At 36.7% G+C, this 24,251-nt stretch overlaps 1 protein-coding gene across 2 annotated transcripts; it reads right to left on the bottom strand.

Annotated features, from left to right (window-relative positions):
- Positions 1 to 15,936: 15,936 nt before the first annotated feature.
- Positions 15,937 to 23,820, bottom strand: LOC131799934 (angiopoietin-related protein 7-like). Of its 2 annotated transcripts, none has more exons than XM_066159710.1 (4): positions 23,768 to 23,820; positions 17,617 to 17,793; positions 17,115 to 17,495; positions 15,937 to 16,551 (listed from the first exon to the last, which is right to left on the bottom strand). In XM_066159710.1, the coding sequence occupies exons 1-4, from the start codon at positions 23,793 to 23,795 to the stop codon at positions 16,271 to 16,273; spliced, it is 867 nt and encodes a 288-aa protein (XP_066015807.1). In that variant the 5' UTR covers positions 23,796 to 23,820; the 3' UTR covers positions 15,937 to 16,270. The 2 variants fall into 2 exon arrangements, with proteins under 2 accessions (XP_066015807.1, XP_066015808.1); XM_066159711.1 differs by lacking the exon at positions 23,768 to 23,820 and adding an exon at positions 20,851 to 20,950.
- Between the last annotated feature and the right edge of the window lie 431 nt (positions 23,821 to 24,251).

Genomic DNA, 24,251 nt, shown 5'->3' with positions numbered 1-24,251 from the left:
GCCAGTACATAGCTGTCTCGGTCCCAATTCCAAACCAGCCATACTCAGAGTGCACAGTTTTGCCAGTTTTTACTCCTAGATCTACTCGAAGCTTGTTCTTTGTCTTGTTTCGTGTCAGACGGTTTATCTTGTCCAGTCCGAGCTAAAATTCACCGACAAAGTTACCGAAGCCATGCTTGTAATCATCCCAGCTGCGGTTAAAATCGACAGAGCCATCCATCCTCTTCTGGATCACCGTCCATCCCCCACCGGTTGTAGTTTGGTCACAGTATACATTAAAGGCGCCTGAACCATCCGGGTCGATTGTGTAAACACCGCTGACCCTTTGACCAGATTTGTACAGCTCAGCGCAGTTCTTAGCTATTGAAGATAAAATAAAGGCGTCCGATGGCGCGAGAATGTCTAAAACGAGGGTGGATATAGATTTGCACCTAACGAAAAATGTATAAAAAATTTATATCTTGGAAAGAAAAAGACGGAACCTACATTTTTCGTAGATCTTTTATCTTATTTGTCGTGTAAAATTAAATGGTATGAACATGAAAGTTTATTAACGTACTTTGTAGACGAACACTGATTATAAGCGAAAGAAGTGCTACTTGATCGACTCATTATAATCTGTATTATTTTTGTATCATTCTTCCCTTCACTTCAACAATCACAACCTTTGATTAATTACAACAAAATAGAGAAAATTGGAGATAGGTATAATAAAGCAAGCTAATTAGATGACCTTTACGCCAAATAACATTTTTTTTCATACAATAGAACAAAAGCGATTGATATATGAGAGGGAATAGGAATCACACTTTTAACAACAAATATACCAATAGTACATAGTGAAAGGAAGACGTTAATAAATACTAAGAAAAGTAATACATAAAAACTGCTCTTTAAAAAATGTTTTCTAGTGGGCTTCTCCCGCACTGATATAGGAATATCATTTCAATAGTAGCATTCGATAACTGTTGCACAGAATCTCCTTATATTTATTCTGAAGGTGCAAGTGTTCGGGTGCTGCAACTATATACTTATAGTGCCATAATCATGGATCTCAGACACAAACGACGAGAAAAATTAGGCGATTTTTCATCTACAATATGATCGTAAAATAGTTGACACGCACTTATTAACTTTCGCCTCCAACTCTCGTTAATTTTGATTACGTATAAAGCAAATTAATGAGGATAAAAACGACGATAAACGACAAAAATAGAACGGACATAAAAAAAAAAATAAAAAATAAAAAGAATTAAAAAAAAAAAATATATATATATATATATTATTCACGTTTGTCAAACACACAGAGACAATACTGTCGTACACATTCTGGAACGAACACCTTCATTCCTCGGTTCCTCCCTCCCGAATCGACTCCAAACCGAACAATAAACTGTTTCTTATTCTAATAGACTGTTTGTTGCTTCTTTCTGAGGAAGTTACTGCAAGCATTTCAAAGTGTTATCCTTTTCCTTTTTTCCTTTCCATGTTTAGCTACATTGCTTTTTAAAAGAGTATTGCAAAGGATAAGAACTACGAAGAGAAAACTGTATATTTTAGAATTGCAAAGTTACTCCTTTGAAACATAAATTGGATTCATCATTCTGCAGAATTAGTCTCCCGTAATATAAGTAACGATTTAGAAAAGATTGAATGATAAATACGAGTAAACGAAGGATATCTTACTTACATCTCAACGATGTTCTGTTCTTTAAGAGAATGTTAACCTCAAATCGAACTTGGGTGAGTTCCTTCATTATTTCTTCCAGGCAAACTGCAGTGTTCTTTTGGCAATCTATTGGCAATGCACGCATTGATGGTAGAATTTGAAAAGTAAAAAAAAATGCCAGAAACAGTAGAGCAGAACCTGTAGAGAAGAAGTCATCGAGCGTTATGAGGTCACTTCATCTAAGATATGTTATACAGTCACATTTCCGAATGAATTTCTGACAACAAACGGAAAGAAATTATGGGGTTCTTTTGATTGGGAAATCTGGATTTAGTTTTTGATATCCGAGCTCGGATTTTGCGACAAAGCATGAAGTAAAAAACCAGACTTTAAATCTCAAAAACCCGTTTCTTACAGGGGATTATTATTATTATAAGTTATCCAACTTATGATATCACGAAATTCCTTCTTTTGCGTTCTTTTAAAAGACGAGTGCTATCTTTTAATCCCATAAAGCATTTGCTATTTTTAAATTATTTTATCAGTCATTTCATTCCAATATATGATTGTCCAAACAATAGTTGGACAAGAAATTGAAACACCTACAAACAAGAAGCTTGCAAGAGCTCCCCTGCGCTATTTTAACCCGCTCGCAATTTTTAAAAAAGAACGATAGTTGTCAATTTTGGCATTTCCGAGGTAGAAACGAACTCAAAACTGCATCTGCATAATCCAAGAGATTCAATTCAGTCAACTATTGAACAAGGCGATCGAGTTTTTTAAGTGAAATTGTTCAGGGCTCGTTGCAAAAGAAAGTTATAGGCTACCACGAGCGTGAATGATCGACTGTTTCAGATAACTGACTTTACTTCATTTATCACACCACGACTGAAAGATTTCAAAACCTTTGGAGTTCGACTATTGTTCCCTGTGATCGAGCACACTGACTGGGTTTTGAGAGTTGTTGGTGTTTGCTATATAATAGGAGTCGCATACAATAAGCGCTTTTGGACCACTGGGAATTAGCGCTCTATAAATACTGTATACTGTATAGTACAAACCCCATCGGTTAAAAGGAGGTGCAAACGTTAGCCTCTTCATTTTCAATAGCTTCAAAACGAAAAATTCCATATTTGGAAAAAAGAAGAATAGGATATAATCAAGTAAGTTGCTCAAAACTGTGACTTGCATATCGAACAGTATTACGTACCTATACCTTGTCGATTGTCCCTCATTTTGATTCGTCGGGTGTTGTTTGCAGTGTTATTCATAAAGGCTGCAAAAAGATAAAACCGATTTTATGTTAAAGATAGGAAAGAACATTAAGAAACTCTATGGAAAAAGTACAGTGGGAAAGTTTTTCCCAAAAGTACTAGGACCTTACATACTGCTGAGCTCACTTACTTGACTTACTTATTTACCCTAACCGCCCGCCTCCTTCGTGCTCTGTTCAAGAACTAATAAAAGTCCGTTCGAATTTGTCTGCTAAATATGGCCACAGAAAACAAAAAGTAGACAAATCCTATTGGCTAAGGCCGTTCCAGGGGTTAAAAATTCTGTTACCCCTTAAAATAGAACTAAGGCAGCTAACAATATCGAGAATCTACAATGGTTTCGTAACAGGAAATTTCTAGTTTTGGCTCGTCTTTGGTCAGTCTTATTCATAGTTGGCAACAACTTGCACGTAGTCGTCAACCATATCACTGAAATGTGACATGATTGACGACTACATTATCGTGACAGCTAGTGTTCAGAATTCAGCTGGTCTTCTAGAAATATCTTAGTTTCAATTTTTTCTGCCTAAACAAGATTTAAAAGAGTGTTTGATGAAGTCTCTTCCGGACCCATCTTTGTTTATTGATATGATAGATTTTCCTTCGTGAGATAGATGTTTAACAATGAGTATTGCAAAGCAACTCAAATGGAATTCAGTAATTTATTATATTGGACTTATGTTTATAAACAGTAGCTATATAGATGTTTTATATCCTCTGATATTTGACACTTCATGAGAGCTTAATGGCTTTTTTATAATCCTAATTCCGTTCCTTAATCATGCACTCCGGAATGCAGACGAAACAAACAGATTCTTTCAACCAAAATGGTTGCTATTTCTCAGTTACCAGGTTTTATAAAAGGAGTCCTTGGAACAGCATGGTCAAAATTTCAGAGAATGTTGCCTGAATACGCATATATTTTCACTGTTATGTGGGCAAACGGTTTAGCTACCATTTCGCGCCATTTATGAAAGAAACGAAATGAAGTTAAGGAAGTCTATAAGCAACTTTGTGCCTTAAGTAAAAGGAAAAGATAAGATAAGAAGGTGTTGGCAATTTTCCGTAGCCTCTAATCCTTCCTAAGCTCTTCTCATCAGTTTTCATCTGTCAATGAAATCACTATCTAACTCATACAGTTACGGTGGCTACAACTTTTAAAATCGTTTGGATAAAATTATTTCCGCAAGCGACATTTATTGAATTTTTCCTCCTCAATCCCGTGACTTACTCACGTTATCGATGACGTGTTTCGAAAGAAATTTAATTTGACTGTCAGCTTTGGTATAGAGGAAGATAATTACCTTGCAGCTGTATTGTGGCATTCTCGTAATTTGGCGGGCAGAGAAGATGCAGAAGACCGCTGAAAAACAGAGGTTTAACAACCACATTCACTAATTAATCGATTAATCAATTGTTATTTACCATTTTTTTTTCCAAATCGTGTGGTGCGTTTACCCTTTATTTCTGAACTTGAGGTCCCTATATGGAACACATGAAAATATTTGTAATGGAGAACCCATTTTCACCAACACGGTGTAAAAAAATTGCACACATCCATTTTATCTATTTTAAATCTATGATCCAGAATCACCACAATCCTAGACACACTTTTCAAACGTTTTCCCTTACGACTTACGTCTTTTTAATGTTGGTTGTAAGAGCACTGGAAAGCTATCTCATCCTTGATAAGAGAGTAGAGATTTTTCTTAAATTTTACGATAGGTGGTTTCGTAGGGTTATGTTTCGCTACAAGGAAGTGATATCGCTGGTGACTACATCTGAGACAAACGATGATAATACGTTGGTACTGTTTTCAACGCGTCCAAAGCCTTTTTTAATTGCCTTCGGAAGCCTTATCACCAATTTCTACACGGAAAAAAAATTCTTCTTTCTCACGAGAAAAAAAATTACGTTCTCGGCATGTTTCTCGGGGCATGGAAAAACTCATTTCTACACTTTGTTTTCCTAACATTTTTGCATTGGTTATCCAGCGTGGTTTACCTCGGTGTTTGTTTAGTTTTTTTTCTTGAAGCGGCTAATGAGGTGAAAACTTGGTATACGACACCAGTTTTCCGGCACAAGCATTACACTGATTAACATTCCGTTTTCTGAAATGTTTTCCCCCGATTTTCTAGTATGTTGTAACCGTTTTCGTGGCGTTTTAAAGAGTGCATCGCGTATGATCTAAATAGACAGCTTTTTCTAAATTTCGAATCCGATTTAACAGAGAGTTTTAATTGACGATGAAGAAATCGGAATTCATTATTCATGTTTTAGTTACGAATTCGTTATTTTCAAAGGGTATTGGAAACTTCCACAAAGTAAATCAAGAGGTCCATGTTTCTGAAGGCAGACGGCTTTTTGGGGCAACTGGGTTATCTATCATTTCATTTCTATCATTTGGATTATTTTTGCTAGTTGAATCATTCATGTCTCTTGGATCATTTCTGCCCATGGCGTCATTTGTGTCTCTGAATCATTTGTGTCTATTGGATCGTTTGTGTCTATTCAAGCGTTTGCGTCAATTAAAGCGCTGGTGTCTCTTGGATCAGTTATGTCTATGAGATCATTTGAGTATGTTAAGTCATATGTGTCTATTGAAGCGTTCGTGTCTGTTGGATCATTTGTGTCTTTTGAAGTATTTGTGTTTATTGAATCATGTTTGTCTGTTAGATCATTTATGTCTGTCATATCATCTGTGTCTATTGAAGCATTTGTGTCTTTTGGATCATTTTGTGTCTCCAAACCGTTTCATTATTGTGATAAGGACGGAATTAGAATAATCAAAATAACATACCTAATATTTTATGGGTCACCATAGTATTAGACAAGCACGCGTCAGCAGTTTGCATCAATATTGTATTAGAAAGAATACCTCAGTCCAAATCACATTGCCAAATGCGCGGGGACGAGTACGCTCTTCAATGCACTTAGTGCCAAGTAGTCAGGAATATACTATAAGGGTTTTTTTTCAAACTTGTCGGTAGTATCAAAAAATATGGTATTGGATGTTGAAGGACAAAAAAAGGAAATGATATTCGTTCTGTAGATGAAGAAATCTGCGAGACTGAGTATCGTCGTAATTGTGTAAGGGTGCACATGCTCGCTGCATTGGCTCACTACAATCGTGTGATGATTTGTAGCTTGATTTAATCGCAGTCATGGTTCAAAATCATCAAAATTATCATCATAAATGTTGAGAAATCTCCCCTTTCCTTTTCTCCGAAGTTTTTAAAGTGAAAAAAAACTGGACAGTTGTTAAAAGGCTCAAACTTATCTAATGGGGTGCCGGATGTTTCAACAAAACTTGAGGAGCGTAGTGGTCGACAAGACTCAAAAGGGTTCAGCAAAAGGGATCACTAGCTTAACTGAATATGTTGCGTCGTTTTTCGAACAGTTAATATCATTTTCAGCTGCTGGATTTCAAAATTATTGTCAAAGTACAATATTTTAATTTCAAAACCATATAATTTCAGAATTTTAAAAACTTTCAACACAAATCTATGCAATTTTCTGGTCGTGAATTCGAGTAAACGACGATTCAAGCATGCTGAATCTACTACGTAGTCTCGCATAGAAAATTTCATTCATCTTTCGCTCCAGAGAAGAAAAATTTCAGTTCTTTGAATATATATTTGGTCTCGAAATATAACTTGGTCGTTTCTGCCTTTTCATAGTTTTCGAGTAGAACATGATTACTTGGTAAACCCGACACAGTTTTAATTTTTTTTTTCCGAGTAAAACTATTGTTTACTTGCTTTGTTCTAAAATAATTGGTTCATGCTTTAACTGTACTTATATCGAGTTATTAATACACTTGGGAAGTTTGGAGAACTCTCAAGAAGCTCAGTTTACTCTCAGCTGCGCATCGAGCAACTCTCATCAACTCTTACCCTTCTCTCGCGCGTGCATCTATAACTCGATATACAATCGCTACCCAATTCCTGAGTGTTCTATAAATACTCTAGTGAGTAGATTTGCGGCGGAGTTCCGTTCTCCAGAGCGCTGTACTTCTAGGTCAGTTTCCTGCATAAATTTCATTTGCATATCTATATATACTTCTTGAAATATATTTGGATAGAGACCTGGACAGTTCCATGAGACCATTCATGGGCCGATGGTAGATATCTTATCTTGTTCAAATCTATACCTTGCCGCAGCATTGTATCAGAAATCATTATATTTTATAAATTTTTACACTCAGTGAAATCCAGAACGTGCTCCGAGGCCACAAATGTGATATTCGATACCTCTGTTTTGTTTATCAGTTTAACGGATTAGCACCATCTTACACTTGACCCTTATTTAGCATTTCACTCAACGAACGCAAGTGGCCTATCAGTTTTGCGCGTGGAGAGAAAACGGTGAACTCTTCTCGTATCTTACTGTCCCTACCACAAACAGTTATTTCAGGTCCAACAATAGGCTCTCCTGGAAACTTGTAAAGCTTGAAGGATAAATAGTAAAATAGTTGTAATGAAATCCCAGCACATCCGACTGCAATCTGAAAGAGGAGATCTTCTCAGACACGCTTAAAGTTATTTCGGGCACAATGGGCGCCAAGCCCTGACCCTCGTTCATGGTGGAATACATGAAAATAAATAGCAAAACACCAGAAATTCTGTCGTTAGTTGTGGAAAGTTAAAAGCGAGAAAATTTCTTTTACAGGTTTCAGTTAGATATTAGTTGTTTTATTATTATTTTTAGTTAAGTATACTGTCACAAATAGTGAAATTACATTAAATTATTTTGAAATTACAAAATTTTTAACGCATGTATACGTATCAGTTGTTTTGTTAATACTAATTGGACTCAACCTTCTGCCGAATTATAAGTAGCTGACAGAGCTGCGTGCGCACATGTTCTATACATCAATGCCTCGTCAAGTCGTGGTTATCGCCAGAGACAATACTAATTGTAGTAATTTTTTCGAGAATCACCGTCATAAGTAACCCGTTAAATTGAATACTGTTTCAGCGAATCCTTGGAAAGTCATGTTCAGAAAGTTTTCAAACACGCTGAAAATTGCACAAAATATACCTTCCGATTTTACCGTAAAGTTTTCACTCTTAAACGCAAGCAAGGGAAACTTGTGTTTTTTCGGCAGGATATATGATATACCTAACGGGAAAATAACAATTTTTTTTATAGCCGACCTTTGTTTGAGGACGTGCGAGTTCGTGAGAATTTCGTAGAGCGTTCAGGCAGAATTTGTTGTTGGTTTCAACTTCAGTTATGGGATTTATTATTTAATGGTGAAAATGGCAATAATTTTTCATATACCGGAATCTGAAATTATTAGGACTAATTTTCATGTAGTCCGGCTTAGGAGCCACGAAATAAGGTTAAATGATGATATTTATAGATATTTTAGAGTATCATTGTCTATCACATCTGAGGCCTAAAAGTGATAAATTTCATTTTATCAGTTGCATGAATAACTATTAATATTTAGCTACCTAATCTTCGGAGCTATGAAACAAAATGAAAATATGATTTTTCCTATTGTTTAAAATGTCGAGCCTCGTAGTAGTTGCGAAGTACATCATTGCTCCCCAAGAGCAAGTTCGTGGCAACTGCGTATGGTGAAGAGTAAGAATTTGAGATACGTTACCGATGGAATTCAAGATTAAAGGGAAAAATGTCAGTTAATCCTCAGAGCTATGAAGCAAAACAGAATTACAGTTTTTCTTGTTGGCTAGAATGTTGAGGTTAGTAATTTTATAGTAAACCATTGACCCTCAGGAAAAAAAGATTTCCCCTCATCAGATGCATAAAAAGAAATGAAATTGCAAAGCAAATCAGGTTAAATTGAGGAATACATTCTGATACATTTATTCCAATAAACAAGAGCAGTGAAACTGTGTTATCCATTGATAAGTTAAACTATTTTTAACCTAGGTTCGGGATGTTTCTAACTCACTAGCATATTTTTGCTAAAGAACTCAAGTGGCTTATCACCTCCGAGCGTGGCGAAAGACTCCTCCTTTTTCGTTCATTCGATGTCAGTCACAAAAGATTCTTATCTGGTTCAAGAAATTTTCCGACTCCCCTGGAACTATTTTGGATCAAAAGGAAATTGGTCAAGTTTTTTAGGTAATATATTTTAGTTTGGGGTACGGGGCAAAAACTTAAGTTCTGAAAACCAGAGGCGAAGGAATCACTTGCCGCACCAATTAGTAAACCAATCGTTCGATAAGTCAGTCAGCTATTCTTTCAGTAAGTCCATCATCAATTTTTTCGCTAAAACATGTGACTGTCTTCCCTTTTACATGCGAGCCGGTGGTCTGAATGAAGAGCGTATGAGAGGAAATTGAAAATGAAAAACTATTTTCACCAACACTGAGCATAGGGAATTATAGATAGTCGAACCCGGCTATATTTTAAAAGCGGCCAGTACGAAGAATAGAGGAGGCTCACTAAATGCAGGTTTTACATAGAAGGGGTTTTATATACTGAGAAAACGATAGAAAATTCCAAAATTCTGTCATAATTGACCACTTCAAGTACAAATACGCACTTACAAATATAACTAACCTTGCTTCGAAAGATAACACTGGATTTAAGTGCGCTTAAGAGATTCTTCTTGGCATTAATTCATTAACACGCTCACTGACGCCACAAATGTGTCATTCAATTTGGATAACATACTAAATATATTTTTCTTGGGTCAAAAATAAATTTTAAGACAGATATTTCTGAGACGGTTGTATCAAAAGATATCAGAAGATAAACATGTATCAGTAATCATTATATCTCAGATAATATCCACGGAAACTCAGCACGTTTACCGACGCCACAAATGTGATATTCAATGTGTCTGTTAGCTTTTTCATTCTAACGAATTAACACTATCCTATCTTGTTTGATCGTATTTCTAACTCAACAAAAATCTTTGTTTAGTTACTCACTGTGACAACTTTAGATGCTTATCGGTTTTACAGGTGGAGAGCAAGTATCCAGCTTTTCCCTCATTTTACTGTCCCTGCAACTAAAAATATCTTCAGTCTCTTCTAAAAACTCATAAACTTTAAGATAGATAGTAAAATTGTAAATTCCAGTGTTTTGCAACAAACTAAACATGGGATATCCTTTTACACGCACGAAAGCTATTTTTGGGTACAGTGAACGCCAATTAAGACTGGTGAAATCTTGACTATCGTTCAAAATTGACTTAATCATGAATTTAATGAAATTACAGAATACCAGAAATATTGTCACTAGACCTGGGAAGTTAAAAGCTCGTACAGCTTGAAAAAAAATTATTCTACCTGTTTGTGATGTGATATTTCTTATTTTTAATCTTGTTGTTGTTGTTGTTGTTTTTAATATGGGTAAATATAAATCTGTATTATTTAGTTCGATTGAGAGAAATATTTTGAAGAGAAATGTCTTCAATCGATAAAGGGGGTAAGTTTCTGAAGAAAGTGTGGTACTGCGTCAGCGGGAGAGTATAGCAGGGTAATACAGTATCATCAACTGAGTTGATAAGGTAAATTGACTACCGTAGAGAGTTTCAAAGCTGACGTTTCGAGCGTTAGCCCTTCGTCAGTTAATAGACATGCTAATTAGGCAATGGATAATAAGTTGATAAAATGTCTTTGAGAGAAATGTTTTTAATCGTACGTTAATCAGTTGAATCATCGTTGGAATTTAATAGCAGTTTTAGCGGTGGAATCCTGCTGGTAAGGCTCATACTATTTGTGAACAGTTTGTAATCAAAGATGAGGATAACATTGTTAATAAAGACGAGGATTACGAATTCCAATGCTCAGGAGATTATTATGATAGAGATTCTCTCGCTCTAATGGATCGAGGATGGTGTCGTATCTAGCTATAATGACCACGCGCGAGGTGATTAAAGCAAAGGTGCTTAATTTCAAAATTGCTGGTGTTCAGTTTGGATTAATTTCTTGATTTACCAAAAATATGTTGTTCTGTTTATTGCCTGAAAAATATCTTGTTACCTTTTCTCAGGGGGTTAAAAGTGTTTAAGTCTACACCATAAAAAAGCTCAAAACTTTGATGAGCATCTTAATTCAGCCCGAAAATTCGCTCACGAGTGGTAACAAGAGAGAACCAAATATCTTAAATTTTTAAAACAAACTCTATGAACCAATGAAACGGGGAGTTATCATGAATACTAGCTTTGCTTTGGTGAAAATCCATATGGAAATGGCAAAATACGATATTAACTTTTCTGATAATTGTAGCAAAGTTCTTGTCTATAGTAATCACGATAAACGGGTCGTTTTGTGCAAACTCTCTGCTGCAATTATCCTCTCTTTCTGACTTGAGAGAGCTTCAATCAGCTCTTATTGTTAAGTGTGTCTTCAGTAGTTCCCTTGGTCACACCGCTATCATGTTAAACATTATGACAATGTACCACATGCAGAAAGCTTCATCTTTGCCAATAGTTAAATAGATTCTTCAGTACAGTGCTAGCCGCGTGAACGACCCTTAACCCTTCCAGTGCTAAGATCTCAATATCAATTCTTCTTGGTGTCTGCCATACGATTCTTATAGTTTTATTTTGCAGAATGTTGTATGGAATTGGATCAACTTATAATCCCCTGATTGGTATTTTTCTTTATTCTCATCACCTTTCTGTTTGATGTAGTATTGATATTGCGAGCAGAAATTCTGTGTTGGTCACTTATGGGAGTTAAAGGAATCATGCCGTTAGACGGCAAGAAAAAATGGCCATTACGCCTAAAAGTTGAATTTTAACAATTGGTCTTAAAAAAATGGCTAATCGTAAAAATTGCTCTTTTAAGAACGAAGGAAAGAAATTAACCGTTAACCGTAAATTGGCCAAAATTTTAACCGTAAAAAAATTTTTAGCTGCAAAGCCATTACAAGAACCTCTTTGAGATCCTCTTAATAGTGCTCGAAGTGACATGTGGGTGGCTCCATTCCATATTTATAGTGCATCGGAAACTGGACATCTTTATTCTTGCGGAAATTCAAACCCTGAAGGGAAAATACCTAAAGATTAAATCCAGTAAAACATGTCAGTGGACACGTCCGGAGGATTTACTAATTTGTCTTAATTTCTTTCAAACGTAACGAAGTTGAACAAAAAGATTGTCCAAACAAACTGCGTCTGTGCATTTATAAACAAATCACTGGCTTCGTGTTTTTGAGAGGAAAAATAAACAAAAACCTGATCTCATTGCCTTGGAATCTTATTGAGTAGATATTTCTGCGTTTAGGACAGAAAAAAAAAAAAGGTGAAATACACTACACGAAAATTTGGATTCACTCGGGTTGCAAAGTAAGCAAACATGTTGAAAATTTAGGGATATAAATTGGTGTTGACGCACTGATTTGCCTGTTCTTGTGGCTTTTCTGTGCACACGTGATATAAACGTGACATTGTGCTCTTTGTTTCCTTCACCTTTGCAGATACTACAAATTTTTAATAACGACATGAATTTGCACAAGCATTACCCTCTTTGCAAAACCAGGCAAATACAGTCCAATACTAATCTTTTTATTCCCATGTTTTAAAACGTTTTCGCAAGGGATGCAGATGTAAATATTTGCAGATAATCTGCTCTAAATGGATCTAAGAGCAAGAACTGGTTTGCTAGAAACTTACAAGGATGTGTAAGAGAAGGCCAAATAATACAATGCAAAACTTTTACAGGGTGTGTTTGTTTCTTGCGACATTTGATGTGATTACTTAAGGGAAGCCCGAACAACGTTTCTGTGACCAAGGAATGTTGACTGCTGAAATGCTTGAAATGTGACTCTCAGAAAATTCGACCTTTTGGCTTTTAACCATCATAGTCGCGCCTTGATGAGGAAACGTTATTGCGTTAGTAAACGGAATACTATAATCCGACCGGATTTAAGTCCCTTGTCTTTCTCTCTTCTTTGACCCCAATAGAAACTTTGTTTGATTCAAAACATTCCCAGTCTATTAAACTCTTTGTGCTTTCTTTTGCAAGCCTAATGGTCCTATCCATCCACTGATCTTCGAATCCTTATCTGTTTCTGGCGTGCGTGCGTGCGTGCTTTCGAAGACTGTTACAACACGAAAACAAAACCCAATTAAGTTCCTGTCAATGACAAACAAAAGTTTAGATGAGTATTTTACACCAAAGAATGTAAGACACATGCGAAATTATCAATTTCTTTGTTTGTCCATCTGTAGAACGTTGTTTCAAAAGCACGTCATCTGTTTCTTTTATTGACCTCTTGAAACGTGACCTCGCAGCCCGCGTGGGCGGCGGAGGGGAATGGCATACTTCTAATGCAAACCGATTGTTAATCAACAGCGCAAAATACAGTGACAAATTTTGACTGTAAATCTTCCCATTTTTAAATCCCTATATATGAGACTTTTCTCACCCCCAAAATCTCGAAAAATGTGCGACCCCATTGTAGTAACTCCATTAAAGAATGCAGGCCTATTATAGTAAATCCAGCCGTGAAAATGGGACTAAGAAGTACTTACCCCACCCTCTATCCCCTCACGGGCATGTACGGGGACCTGTCAAGCACAGTTTCCGCACAATGACGTACTAAAGATTTTAAAAGGTTCATTTATCTCCTCGTTGCTTAGTCGCCACTTTATCCTAGCCTGTGGCAAAACTGCACTAACACATAGATGAATTTTTTCAATATCGGAACAAGAATTAATTTAGGAGTTCCGGTGAGTTAGTTTTCTCTCGAGTTCATAGCCATAGCCAGAGTTCCTCACGAAAAACATAGAAAATGTTAATCAGACAATTTTACTTTGAAAAATTTGCAAAATTAAAATTTTTGGAATTTTTTTTGTTTTTTGTTTCTTTCTCTCTTCCTTTGGGTGGTATTGAGAGGTATTCCGAAATAATATATTTCATGCTCACCCAGCGGACATTGCGAAAGATCAGAAATTAGATTGACACACGGAAACTCGGATGCTAACGGTAAAGACAAAAGCGTCAGGATACCCGCCTAAATAACTTATAGAGGAAACATTTAAGTTAGTACGCGCGCTCTCATTGGCCGATAGGTGTGTTTTTGATTGAGACGTCATGCCTTCTTTATTAAATTTTGTCGTATCATGTTTGAGTCGTGAAAGAACAATCAAAGAGACAACGAGAAAACAAGACAAAAAACAAATTACTAGGATTAAAATTGAACGTCTTTATTTACATCACTATTGTGCAATAGCATCACATGTCGATATTCCTATCCTAGAAGTATAGATGAAGTTTGTCTCCATGGACAAAGATAATCGGCTCAGCCTGCCACGAGTCTCCAATGGCTCAGTGGTACAGCATCTGAAGTATTTTTCGGAGGGTCATAGGTTCGACTCGAAGCTCTTTTTTCTATAAATACCTGTGTCAGTCACAGAAGAACATCATCTTAAAAGCTTGAGAAACTGCAGATAACCTTTTGGAGAATCTACGAGTCTTATAACTAACACACGTGCGCTTTACCAGGGTCAAATCTTATTATTCGCAAATCTTATTATTCGCAAATCTTATTATTCGTCATCTTAATCTTCTTTTTTCGCATTACACATTGATTGAGTCCATCTCATTTAACTTTATCCTACTCTATTCTCTCCATGCCTAAGCTAGTCTTGATATTATTTGCGCGTTTAGGACTCGAAATCCTAATGACGGAAGATTGCATTTGCTCACGGTCCCCTTTCTAATGCTCAATAGATTCTTCAGTGTAGTGATAGCCGTGATAATCCCTTTACCGGCATTTTACTCTTAAGATCTCATAAGAAATTATCCTTACTAATTGCCATTCAATTATTATGGTGTTATTTTGGGGAAGTTTACATTGGATCCTGCATTAAATAATTGCCTTATTGATATTTCTCGTTACTCTCAACATTTGTGTGCTTGATATTGTGTTGATGCTGTAAGAAGAAATTCTGCCTTGAAGCGACTTAAAAGTGGCAGCAACCCGTTTACGTAATGGATCGGGAATTCAACGACTTCATTCTGGCAGTAATTCAACCCGCAAAGGCGATCCGACCGAAAGGTTAAATCCAATAAACATGGTAATTAAGATTTATCGAAGATTACTTAAACTCTCTTAATTTCTCTCAAAATGAAAAAAGTTAGTCGATAAAAAACGGAAACAAAGTGTTTCTGCGCATTTTTAAACGGAAGTATTGGCTTTATATTTTAGAGATTTTAAATTGAGAGGGAAACGAATGAAAGACCTAACCTGTCGCTGTCTTTTTTTAAGAGTCCGACCATATAACGATTTAAGCAAAATTTTGGACGATTTTCCAAGTTTGGTATTTGCTATTTTTCTACTCCATGACTTTGAGAGAGAAATTTAAGACTTTTTCATCGTTCATTTTGATAGATTTGTAGTTTCTTCAGGTGCAGTGCACAGACAATTAAGGGTAAAAGTAAGTACATTTCCTTGCTATACCGAAATCAAATTTTAATCCTTCCGTTCGCATCTATCCTAGTTTGGGACATATATGGTTTTTCGTTTGTTTGTTTTCTTTGTTCTGTTTTATTTTTCGGTATTAACAAGATATGCAAACAAAGAATTTGTGAAGTTGTTTACCAATTTTTGATAAAATTATGCTCCCAACTTACACCAGGCCGGAACGTGGACTGACCTCGATACCTTTACAGTCTTAGATGTCTGTCAATCATGCATAAGAAGCTTCACTGGCAAATATGAAGATAAAAAACCATTGTAAGCTTGGAAATCCTCAAGTATAGGAGGTTTGCGACCTATTGGGATGCCATGGCGACACTATCGCAGAGCTTTTGACGTAAATGCGTAAATAATGTATAACAGTCTTCAATTCTTCTCCCGGTAAAACTCGCATACCTAAATTTTTATTTTTTGACACAATTTTAATTCGTTTTATTGATAGCTATAATATTGTGAAACTTTAAATATCATCAGAAAACGTAAAAACTGTGGAGATGAGTAAAAACATTTATGAACTCCAGTTAATAGCTTAGAACGTTCTACAGATATAAATCCTTCTGAAAAAAAAAAATTATTTTCTAAAATCGCATTTGACCGACGATATATATGGTCGAGTCCATGATTTTGTCATTTTTCTATTCTGTATATTCTAAACATTTTAACCTCTAAAATTAAAAGGCGTTGGAAAAAATACAGATCTTTTTTGTCTTGCCGTTAAAAATTACTGCACTTGATGCCTGGTCACGAAGGAAACAGTTAACGATGATGTTTCCCCGGTGGAATTCATGCAAATTCAAGGAAGGCCACTCCAACATTAATCTGCCAATCACAATTTCAATAACAGCGAAGTCGATCGAGCAGAAGACGCAGAAATCACTATTTACGTGAACACTTTATCTTCAGAAAGTTTTTAAAAAAAATCCACTGGTCTAATTTTCATTTCAGTTGATGTGGGGGCGTTGCCCTTGGGATTGTTTGGGTCTAATTTTCTCCAATGGATACCGGCCCGGGTTTCATTTCGACAATGCGGATAAATTCCGTTGAGATTCGAAGAAACAGCACATTTACTACTTCTGCCATACCACCAGCCTCCGCCTCTTTTCAGTGTACAATTAGCAGGATCCCTATCCCAGGTACCAAAATTGAGATATTTGTGAGTATTGAGGGAATCAGAGGAAACAGTTGCATTTGCTTAAAAAGAAAAAAAGAAAATTCCATAATATTAGGATCAAGATAATACTTTTGACGCCCCAAACTCGATAATCGACGAAGTAGGGCAGATATCGAAAGACAAAAATATTGGGAAATATAATTAATACTCAAATTTTATTTTGCTAAAGTCGAGTTCAATGATTTTTCTATCTCAAGCAGCTTCGAAAGCAAACTGTCTTCGTAGTAGCGTGGACTTAACTAGGTATAGGCAGAATTAACAGAAAAAAACACTCAAACGCTAGACTGAAACCATTATCTGCAGGTTACGTGGAGTTGGGGGAGGGGATTGAATTAACAATCAGTAACAGAGAACTGAATAACTGAGTTTTCCATTGGATTCAAGTTTTCACTAACTTGTATTTTCAATTGGATAAATTTGAAGTAGGCAAACATCAGTTTAAGCAGCCTCTCTAAAGAAACCAACTTTAAATCGTTTTTAGCAGAACAGCTCTTTAGCTTTGGTGTGAATAGGGCACTAGACATCGAAAGGGAAGTAGCATATAAAAATCAAACGATGAATGCTTAAAAAACGGTTTACTTACTTGTCATATTGCCGATGTACAGCCGGTAGTCAGTAGTCCCGTTCCCAATTCCAAACCATTCATACTCAGCGTGAACAGTTTGGCGAGTAGTTACCCCCAGATCTACTCGAAGCATGTTCTTTGTCTTGTTTTGTGTCAGACGATTTATCTTGTCCATTCCGAGCCAAAATTCACCGACCAAGTTACCGAAGCCATGTATGTAGTCTTTCCAGGTGCGATTAAAATCAACAGAGCCATCCATTCTCTTCTGGAAGACTGTCCACCCCCCACCAGAAGTAGTTTGGTCACAATACACATTAAAGGCGCCTGAGCCATCTGGGTCGATTGTATAAACACCGCTGATCCTTTGACCGGAATGGTAGAGCTCAACACAGTTCTTAGCTGTTGATGAAATACAAGGGAATAACAGTTGATATACTCTTGAAAAATTGCAGGAAGAATTGAAGTGAATAAACGTTAATAAAGATAGTAGCAAACATTAACGAAGAAGAATCATGCTTACGTCTCGCCAATGTTTTGTTCTCCGTGAGAATTTTAACCTCAAATCGAACTTGGGTGACTTCCTTCATTATTTCTTCCAAACAGACTGCAGTGTTCTTTTGGCAGTCTATTGGGAATGCCTGGGCTGATGGTAGAATTTGATAAGTCACAGAAAGTGCCAGAAAAAGCAGATCAGAACCTAAAGGAAAGAAGAAAAATCAAGTGAGTAAGAAGAAATTTGAATGTAGTAATTCCCTAGAGTATTACTACATGACCTGAAGTGGGTAGGCAAAACATACTAGGTACAGATATCTCTTGGAGTTAAACCTTGGTGCTTCATTTCCTACATCCCCGCAAAAACAAAAGGTTAATTTTTCAAAAGTTAGATCAACTTGAAAGACAGCATATGTGTATTACCCCATTTACGTTAGCCTATACTGCAAACATAAATTGTTTAAAATATATTAAAGTTCACACGGCAACCAGGTGGTCAATCAGACATGGTTTGATGCTACTCTGGTGTACAGATTTAATGAATGTAACCGAATAAGTTACAATTCATAGACCCAACGTTAAGACACTCCTGTCTAGTGCCTTCATTACTGGTGATGTAAACGCTGCAACAAGAGGTCTTTTTTATATGATCACTAAATAGCTGCCTTTTTTCTGACGAGGTGTCAATAGGGGCCAGGAGGCAAGCCGCCATCGTCACGATGTAAAGGAGCGTGGGCGGAGTTAATATGCCAAGCCTCCAAACAAAGGCGCTGGTGGTAACGCCGATTAGTGGTGATAATTTTAGAATTATCCCACCTAATTGTATGGTAAGTTAGGCATGTGTGCTCCGATAATGCTGAATTTTCCTTTTTGCAAAAGAAAACTGGTTTTTGATCTCTTTCAAACGTGTACCAAACTGATGTTTGGTCCGTCCGATGTATTCGTTGTCCCAGTCCTTGCAAGGGATAGAATAAATGGCGTCGGTTTGTTGTTCTTTCGTAATAGAATCCTAAGATTTGGCGAAAATATGCCCCAAAGTCTGAAAAGGTTTTTGAGCAACTTTAACGCTGTGGCTATTCAAAATTCTCTTGATGGGTTCCGTAACACTCTGAATGTAAGGAATAACAGCAAAACCAGTCTCTGATTCCCTTTCATCAAGAGTGTTACTAGTTGTAAGGATCAACTGTGGATGTTAACAATCTCCATTTAGAATTCCCTTTCACGCTTGCTCTCAAAAATATTTTTACGTTATTTTATAATTAGCTCAAACCAGCAACGATCTTTAATCAACGATTCACAATGAACGATCCTTTGACAACTTCTTCAATAACCAACTAAGTAAAGAATAACAAGGAATTCTGCCAAATCTACGAAATCTCATAACCTAGATATAAACGGATTTTACTATAAATATTAAGGTTAAAAAGTGTCATTTTCAAGTTGAAGGATAAAATTTTTATCATGCTGCCAAATATGGTCAGTTTGAAGCTGAAGGATCAAATTTTTGTCATGTGCTTATCTATGTAATCAATAATAAAAATGCTGATGGGATTCTGACTAAAACTCTAAAATATTTACATAGAAAAATTACGAGAAAATCGAGGCAAGAATGATAAAAACGCTAAGGCGAAAGAAACTATGTTAAAAGTGAATCGATAAGGTTAACACTTTTGCACGGATCGAATCACTATGTTTGTTCAGTTTTGGTTCAAGTTCGCGAATAAAAAGCATTTCAAAGATCAAACAGTCCAGTTCGCTCTGACATTTCTTCAGAATCTTGAAATTTCTTTCGATGGTCTCGGGATCCTTTCCGTGTTTGTCCTTTACGTGACTGCCGGGTTTTGATCGCTTGTGTTCCTCCCAACGTTGATGAAAGTGTCGGCTCGTGAAGCCAACATAGTGTGCATCACTCAGTTCCATCGTAAAAATGAGTGAAGGGTGGATTTCATTCAGCGTTGAGAAGAAAACAGAGGCTGATGAAGCATCGAAATCCAAGCAGAGAAAGCGTTCGAAGACAACGGTTTAAATACGAGATATGCCCTTAACATCACAAAAAAAAAAACACCTTTTCCCAATTTGCAGGAAATTTGTACGAGCAAGTGGATAGGGTTGCCATGGGCTCTCCTTCGGACCACTAATGGAAGATGCGTTTATGTGCCATATTGAAGAAAAATTTTAAAGGCAAAACAAGACGGCTGCTTTCTATTAGCGCTTTGTCGATAAAACCCTTAGCAAAATGCCTGATGTTTCATCTCCCTCGGTATTCTTGTGAACACTTAGATTCATAAAGGAACTTGCGAACAACGACAGACTTCCCTTTCTTGGAATGATGATTATCAGAAACAGTCCCCGACCAGACACGAAGGTCTACGCGAAACCAACTGATACTGGAATTTTACCGCGTTGCCAAAGCCATGATGAAACAGCCATATAATCTCACGATACTTTAATATCATGCCTATTCCTTGTTGAGAACGTCTCATTGTAATGATTTGGGTCTAACTCTTTGGATGTATGCAGCACGCATATACGACCAAATAGAAAACGAGAAACTATACCGAAAATGTGGCGGCAACCTTTATAAACTGATGGGGAATAAACCTGACAGGAGAGTGGACCTGTTTTCTCTGCCAATAAACTATTTCCTCAACATTTTACTTCACATACTGTCAGAGACATCACACGTATCAATCTAGTTTTATCGAGAATGACCGTTCTGCGATATCCTTTAAAATGCTTATTGTGAGAAACTTAAGAGAGTGCACGTAACGGTTTCGACGTCATCTCAGATCTTTCGCAACACTCGACAAAAATTGCAAAGTTTTGATTTTGTGTTAAGAAACAAGCCGATCTTGAGAGTTTGGAAATGGAATGTAAAGAACACAGTGTAAAACAAAGTAATAGAAAATCATTAGTGTTAAGGTTCGACTGTGTTAGATAAAAAGAACGTGCTTTATCTAAACAAGCATCCAAAACGACCATGAACCACTACGCCTGCACTTCAACTTCTGTCCACTCAATTGATGATATATGTAAGGCTTCCCGTGAATTTTTACATTTTGCAAATAAAGTCTTTCATGCAGACTCCATGTTATAAACTCTGCTACAACTGCTTGCTTCTTCAAATTGAAGAGCTCTAGTATTAAATGACATACTTTATTTTTTACAAAAAGTCCTATATTTGGAAAAAAAAAATGTCCAAAGTGTTCCCAGAAGTTTATATGCACTGCAAATTGTAAACCAAACAGCCGGTATTACACACCTATTCCTTGTTGAAAACGTCTCATTGTAATGATTTGGGCGTAACTCTTTGGATGTATGCAGCAGGCATATACGACGAGAAACTATACAGAAGATGTGGCGGCAAGCTTTATAAACTGATAAGATTATATCCTCCACGAGGTTCTTATTACTTGACAGGTAGTTGGACCTATTTTCTCTGCCAATAATCTCTTGTCTCAGCATCATAATTCCCTTACTGTCAGAGACATCACTATTTGTAATAATCTAATTTATCGAGAATGACCGTCCCGAGATGTCTCTTAAAATGCTTATTGTGAGATACTTAAGAGAGTGCACGTGACGGTTTTGATCTGAGACCTTTCACAACACTCGCCAAAAAAAAAATGCAAGTGCAAATGTTAAAATCATGGGGAAAAAAGGCAAAGTTTGATTTTGTGTTTGGCCATCATAATCCCTCTGAGCCCGAGGAAAAAGAAAAAGAAGGAAGTACTTCATCTCTATGGCGTCCCCGATGATAGTGAGCTCGACATATCTTCGTGGGAATTCGAGTGAAATACGTCACGGGTTTTCATAACTTATCAAATTTTTCCAACCCTTCTTGAGTAGAGGAGGCTAAGTAAACACCGATAAAGTTCTTTATTGCGCAATTGTCCAGACAGGGCCTTATATGTTACACGATTTCAGAGGCTTTTCTTCTTAAAATTTTCCGCCAGCAATCGTTTCGAGAAGAATGTCCTTTCATTCAAGCTGGGAAGCGCAGAGTGTTCTGCCATATGCGAATAACGCATGCATCTTCCGTTAAATAACATAAAATTGATTTATGTGCGCGCGTGCTCCACTCTAATTACCATAACGAACTATGATGATGGAAATGTAAAAAAACACAGCCACTGTTGGTGGCTGTTAACCGATGCAATTAGCTTCCCAGTTATGAAAAGCAACAAAGGATTCACAAGTTACTTGTCTTGACCTCGGTGCCATAAAACGGATAAGGTTCCCACGTTTTATACTAGAGAGGGGGACATTTCCAGTGCGATATAATTTAAGTTTACAGCTGAACTAAACAGGCTAAGTGAGTAACACGAAGAAGTTATTTTAAATAGCCTGAATTGTACTCGAGCACTTTTTCAGCGAAATGGTGGACGATAATGGAATATGCTGTAAACTCTCTGAGGACCTGTTTTATTTCAGTAAGATGTACTCCGTTAATTTCTCTTTAAAGAACCTTACACCTCGTCACTCGATTATAAATAAGCTTTGATAAAGCGAGAGCGATCTCTTGTGACGATATGTCATGGCTTACTCAGATTATCATGGAGTAGAGTACAAGATTAGTTTGACTTCAATGATAGTCAGACGGCCAAGCAGTCACATCATCATCTACTCTCCCACTCACTCACTCACTCACTCTCTCACTCACTCACTCACTCACTTAATCAATCAATCAATCAATCAATCAATCTGTCAGTCAATCGATCAGTCAATCAATCATTCATTCAATCAATCAATCAATCATTCAATTAATCAATCGATGGATCCAGAGATATGTTACGCACATTAAATTTCGCATTACTTTAAGACCTCATGGAAAATGCCCAGCGGATTTGTGTGCGTATTATCGGAAATATAATGATTACTTATTAATACATTCCTTCTAATAAGATACTGCTGCAAGCTACCAAGATATATTTGTCTTATAAAGCACTGTTGGCCTCAAAAACATATCGGGTATATGTATTATTCTTATAATTTATATCCATTTCCCCTTGAGAGCTGAGGCTGGCTTCAAATGCTACCTATAAATTTGAATGCGTAGGTTTTTTGGTTTCATTATTTTTATCAGACGAAAACATGTCGATGTCTTCTCTGTCCGGAAATTTCGACATGTTCATTGTTAGCTGATGTTTAATCAAACGCAGTCTTCAGACTTGGAAACCGAAAATAACTATACATTTACTCAGCGGTGAGGTGGCTGAAGAGAAAAAACAAATAAACCATCAAAAATCAAAACAAAAAAGGCAAAAAAATCCTCTGTTTTCAAGTCTTGTGATTTCAGCTGCCGTTCAAAAGGTCGTTTGGATTGTGACCAAACGCGTGAAAAATGCACCCAAAGACTATTTGAACATTTTTTGTTTTGATCGCAAATAGTTTTCGCGTGAGTCAGAGTATTTCCTAATCCTGGTATCTATTTGTAACAGACACCGGGTAAAAAAGACAAAAAAAAAGAGGGGAACCGGCATTTTTTCTTGGCACGCATAAAGGTGATAAGCCACTTAAGTTCTTAAGCAAAAGTATTTATTATATAAGTCTATTGTTGAGCTAGAAACATCGCAAAAGTAAGGAAATTAGTTTTACTCGGTGAATAGCTTGAACTTATCGTCAGATAGTGCGGGCGGAGCTTTGAACATCACCATAAAGGATACCTACGCCCGCGCATTTCCTTTATTATCTACAAAATCAACATAATTTTTGGAAACCCTCGAAATCAAATTAGGTTTAAATTGAAAATTTGGCTCAAAAATTCTGACCGCAAGGTATTAATTCCATTAAAGTGCACACTTTGGGCCGCGGAAGTCGCCGCGGCGTATTGTGTAATGATTACTGCGAGGTGATTTGGATTGAAGTGTTCAATATAATACTATAATGCAGAAAAATTGCTGACGTGTGTCTGCTTATAACTTTTGTGGCGATACAAAATACAAAATCTGGCATTTTATTAAAATTAATTTGTTATGAATCATTTAGCTAGTTGATAATTAGTTCGTCATTTAGTTAATCAGTTTAGTACGATTTAATCTTTCGTTTATGTCTCGAGTGTATTTAACGTATCAACTCGAATTCCGATGTTATTTACGTTTACGCTGACGGGATGACTTTCCGACTTGTGACAGCCTTGTCTAACTTCTCTAAGTGGATTGCTAAGTTTGTTTACTGACCTTGCTTTGGAGCCACGTGGAAGTTCATGTTTTGGCTGACGCAATCAGAGGTTGACTCTGTTGAACGGAAGCATTATGATAAAATACTTCGTTATTCATTTCGGAAGTCTCGTGAAATTGTTTGGTTTAGCGTTACAACAAAAAATAGTTCAATCTCCCAAGCAGAGCTGGCTGGCATTACCACCTATATCTGTCAGTAGTGACTATTAAAGCTTTTTCTTTATAGGTTACTCAGGAGAGTAGGGAGAAGAGAGAGGAAAGCAGACTAGGCGAGTGAAGACATTGTGCAGAAGAGTAGAGTCAAACCTTTGTGGTTGAAGAAGAAGTATTTAGTGAGAATCAGAATTTGAGAGCCTTAAAGATTAAAAACAGTTTCACAGAATGAAATAAGCTTGAATGTTAGTAGAATTGTGTATTGGATCCAGAGAACCGAGTAATGAAAGAAAAAATTGAAAAAGGTATTTCCAGAGTATTGGTGCCTTTC

This window comes from Pocillopora verrucosa, chromosome 12, assembly GCF_036669915.1.
Source record: "Pocillopora verrucosa isolate sample1 chromosome 12, ASM3666991v2, whole genome shotgun sequence".
NCBI lineage: Eukaryota > Metazoa > Cnidaria > Anthozoa > Scleractinia > Pocilloporidae > Pocillopora > Pocillopora verrucosa.
This window is presented reverse-complemented; position numbering and strand designations above follow the sequence as displayed.

What these genes read in the sequence shown, in the direction of transcription:
- LOC131799934 (XM_066159710.1), bottom strand. Translation starts at nt 23,795, where the DNA reads ATGAACTTCCACGTGGCTCCAAAGCAAG. An exon ending in CCACGTGGCTCCAAAGCAAG is followed by an intron (nt 17,794 to 23,767) that starts GTCAGTAAACAA and finishes TCTTTCCTTTAG; the next exon opens with GTTCTGATCTGCTTTTTCTG. An exon ending in GTACATCGGCAATATGACAA is followed by an intron (nt 16,552 to 17,114) that starts GTAAGTAAACCG and finishes TTTCTTTTTAAG; the next exon opens with CAAATGCAACTGTTTCCTCT.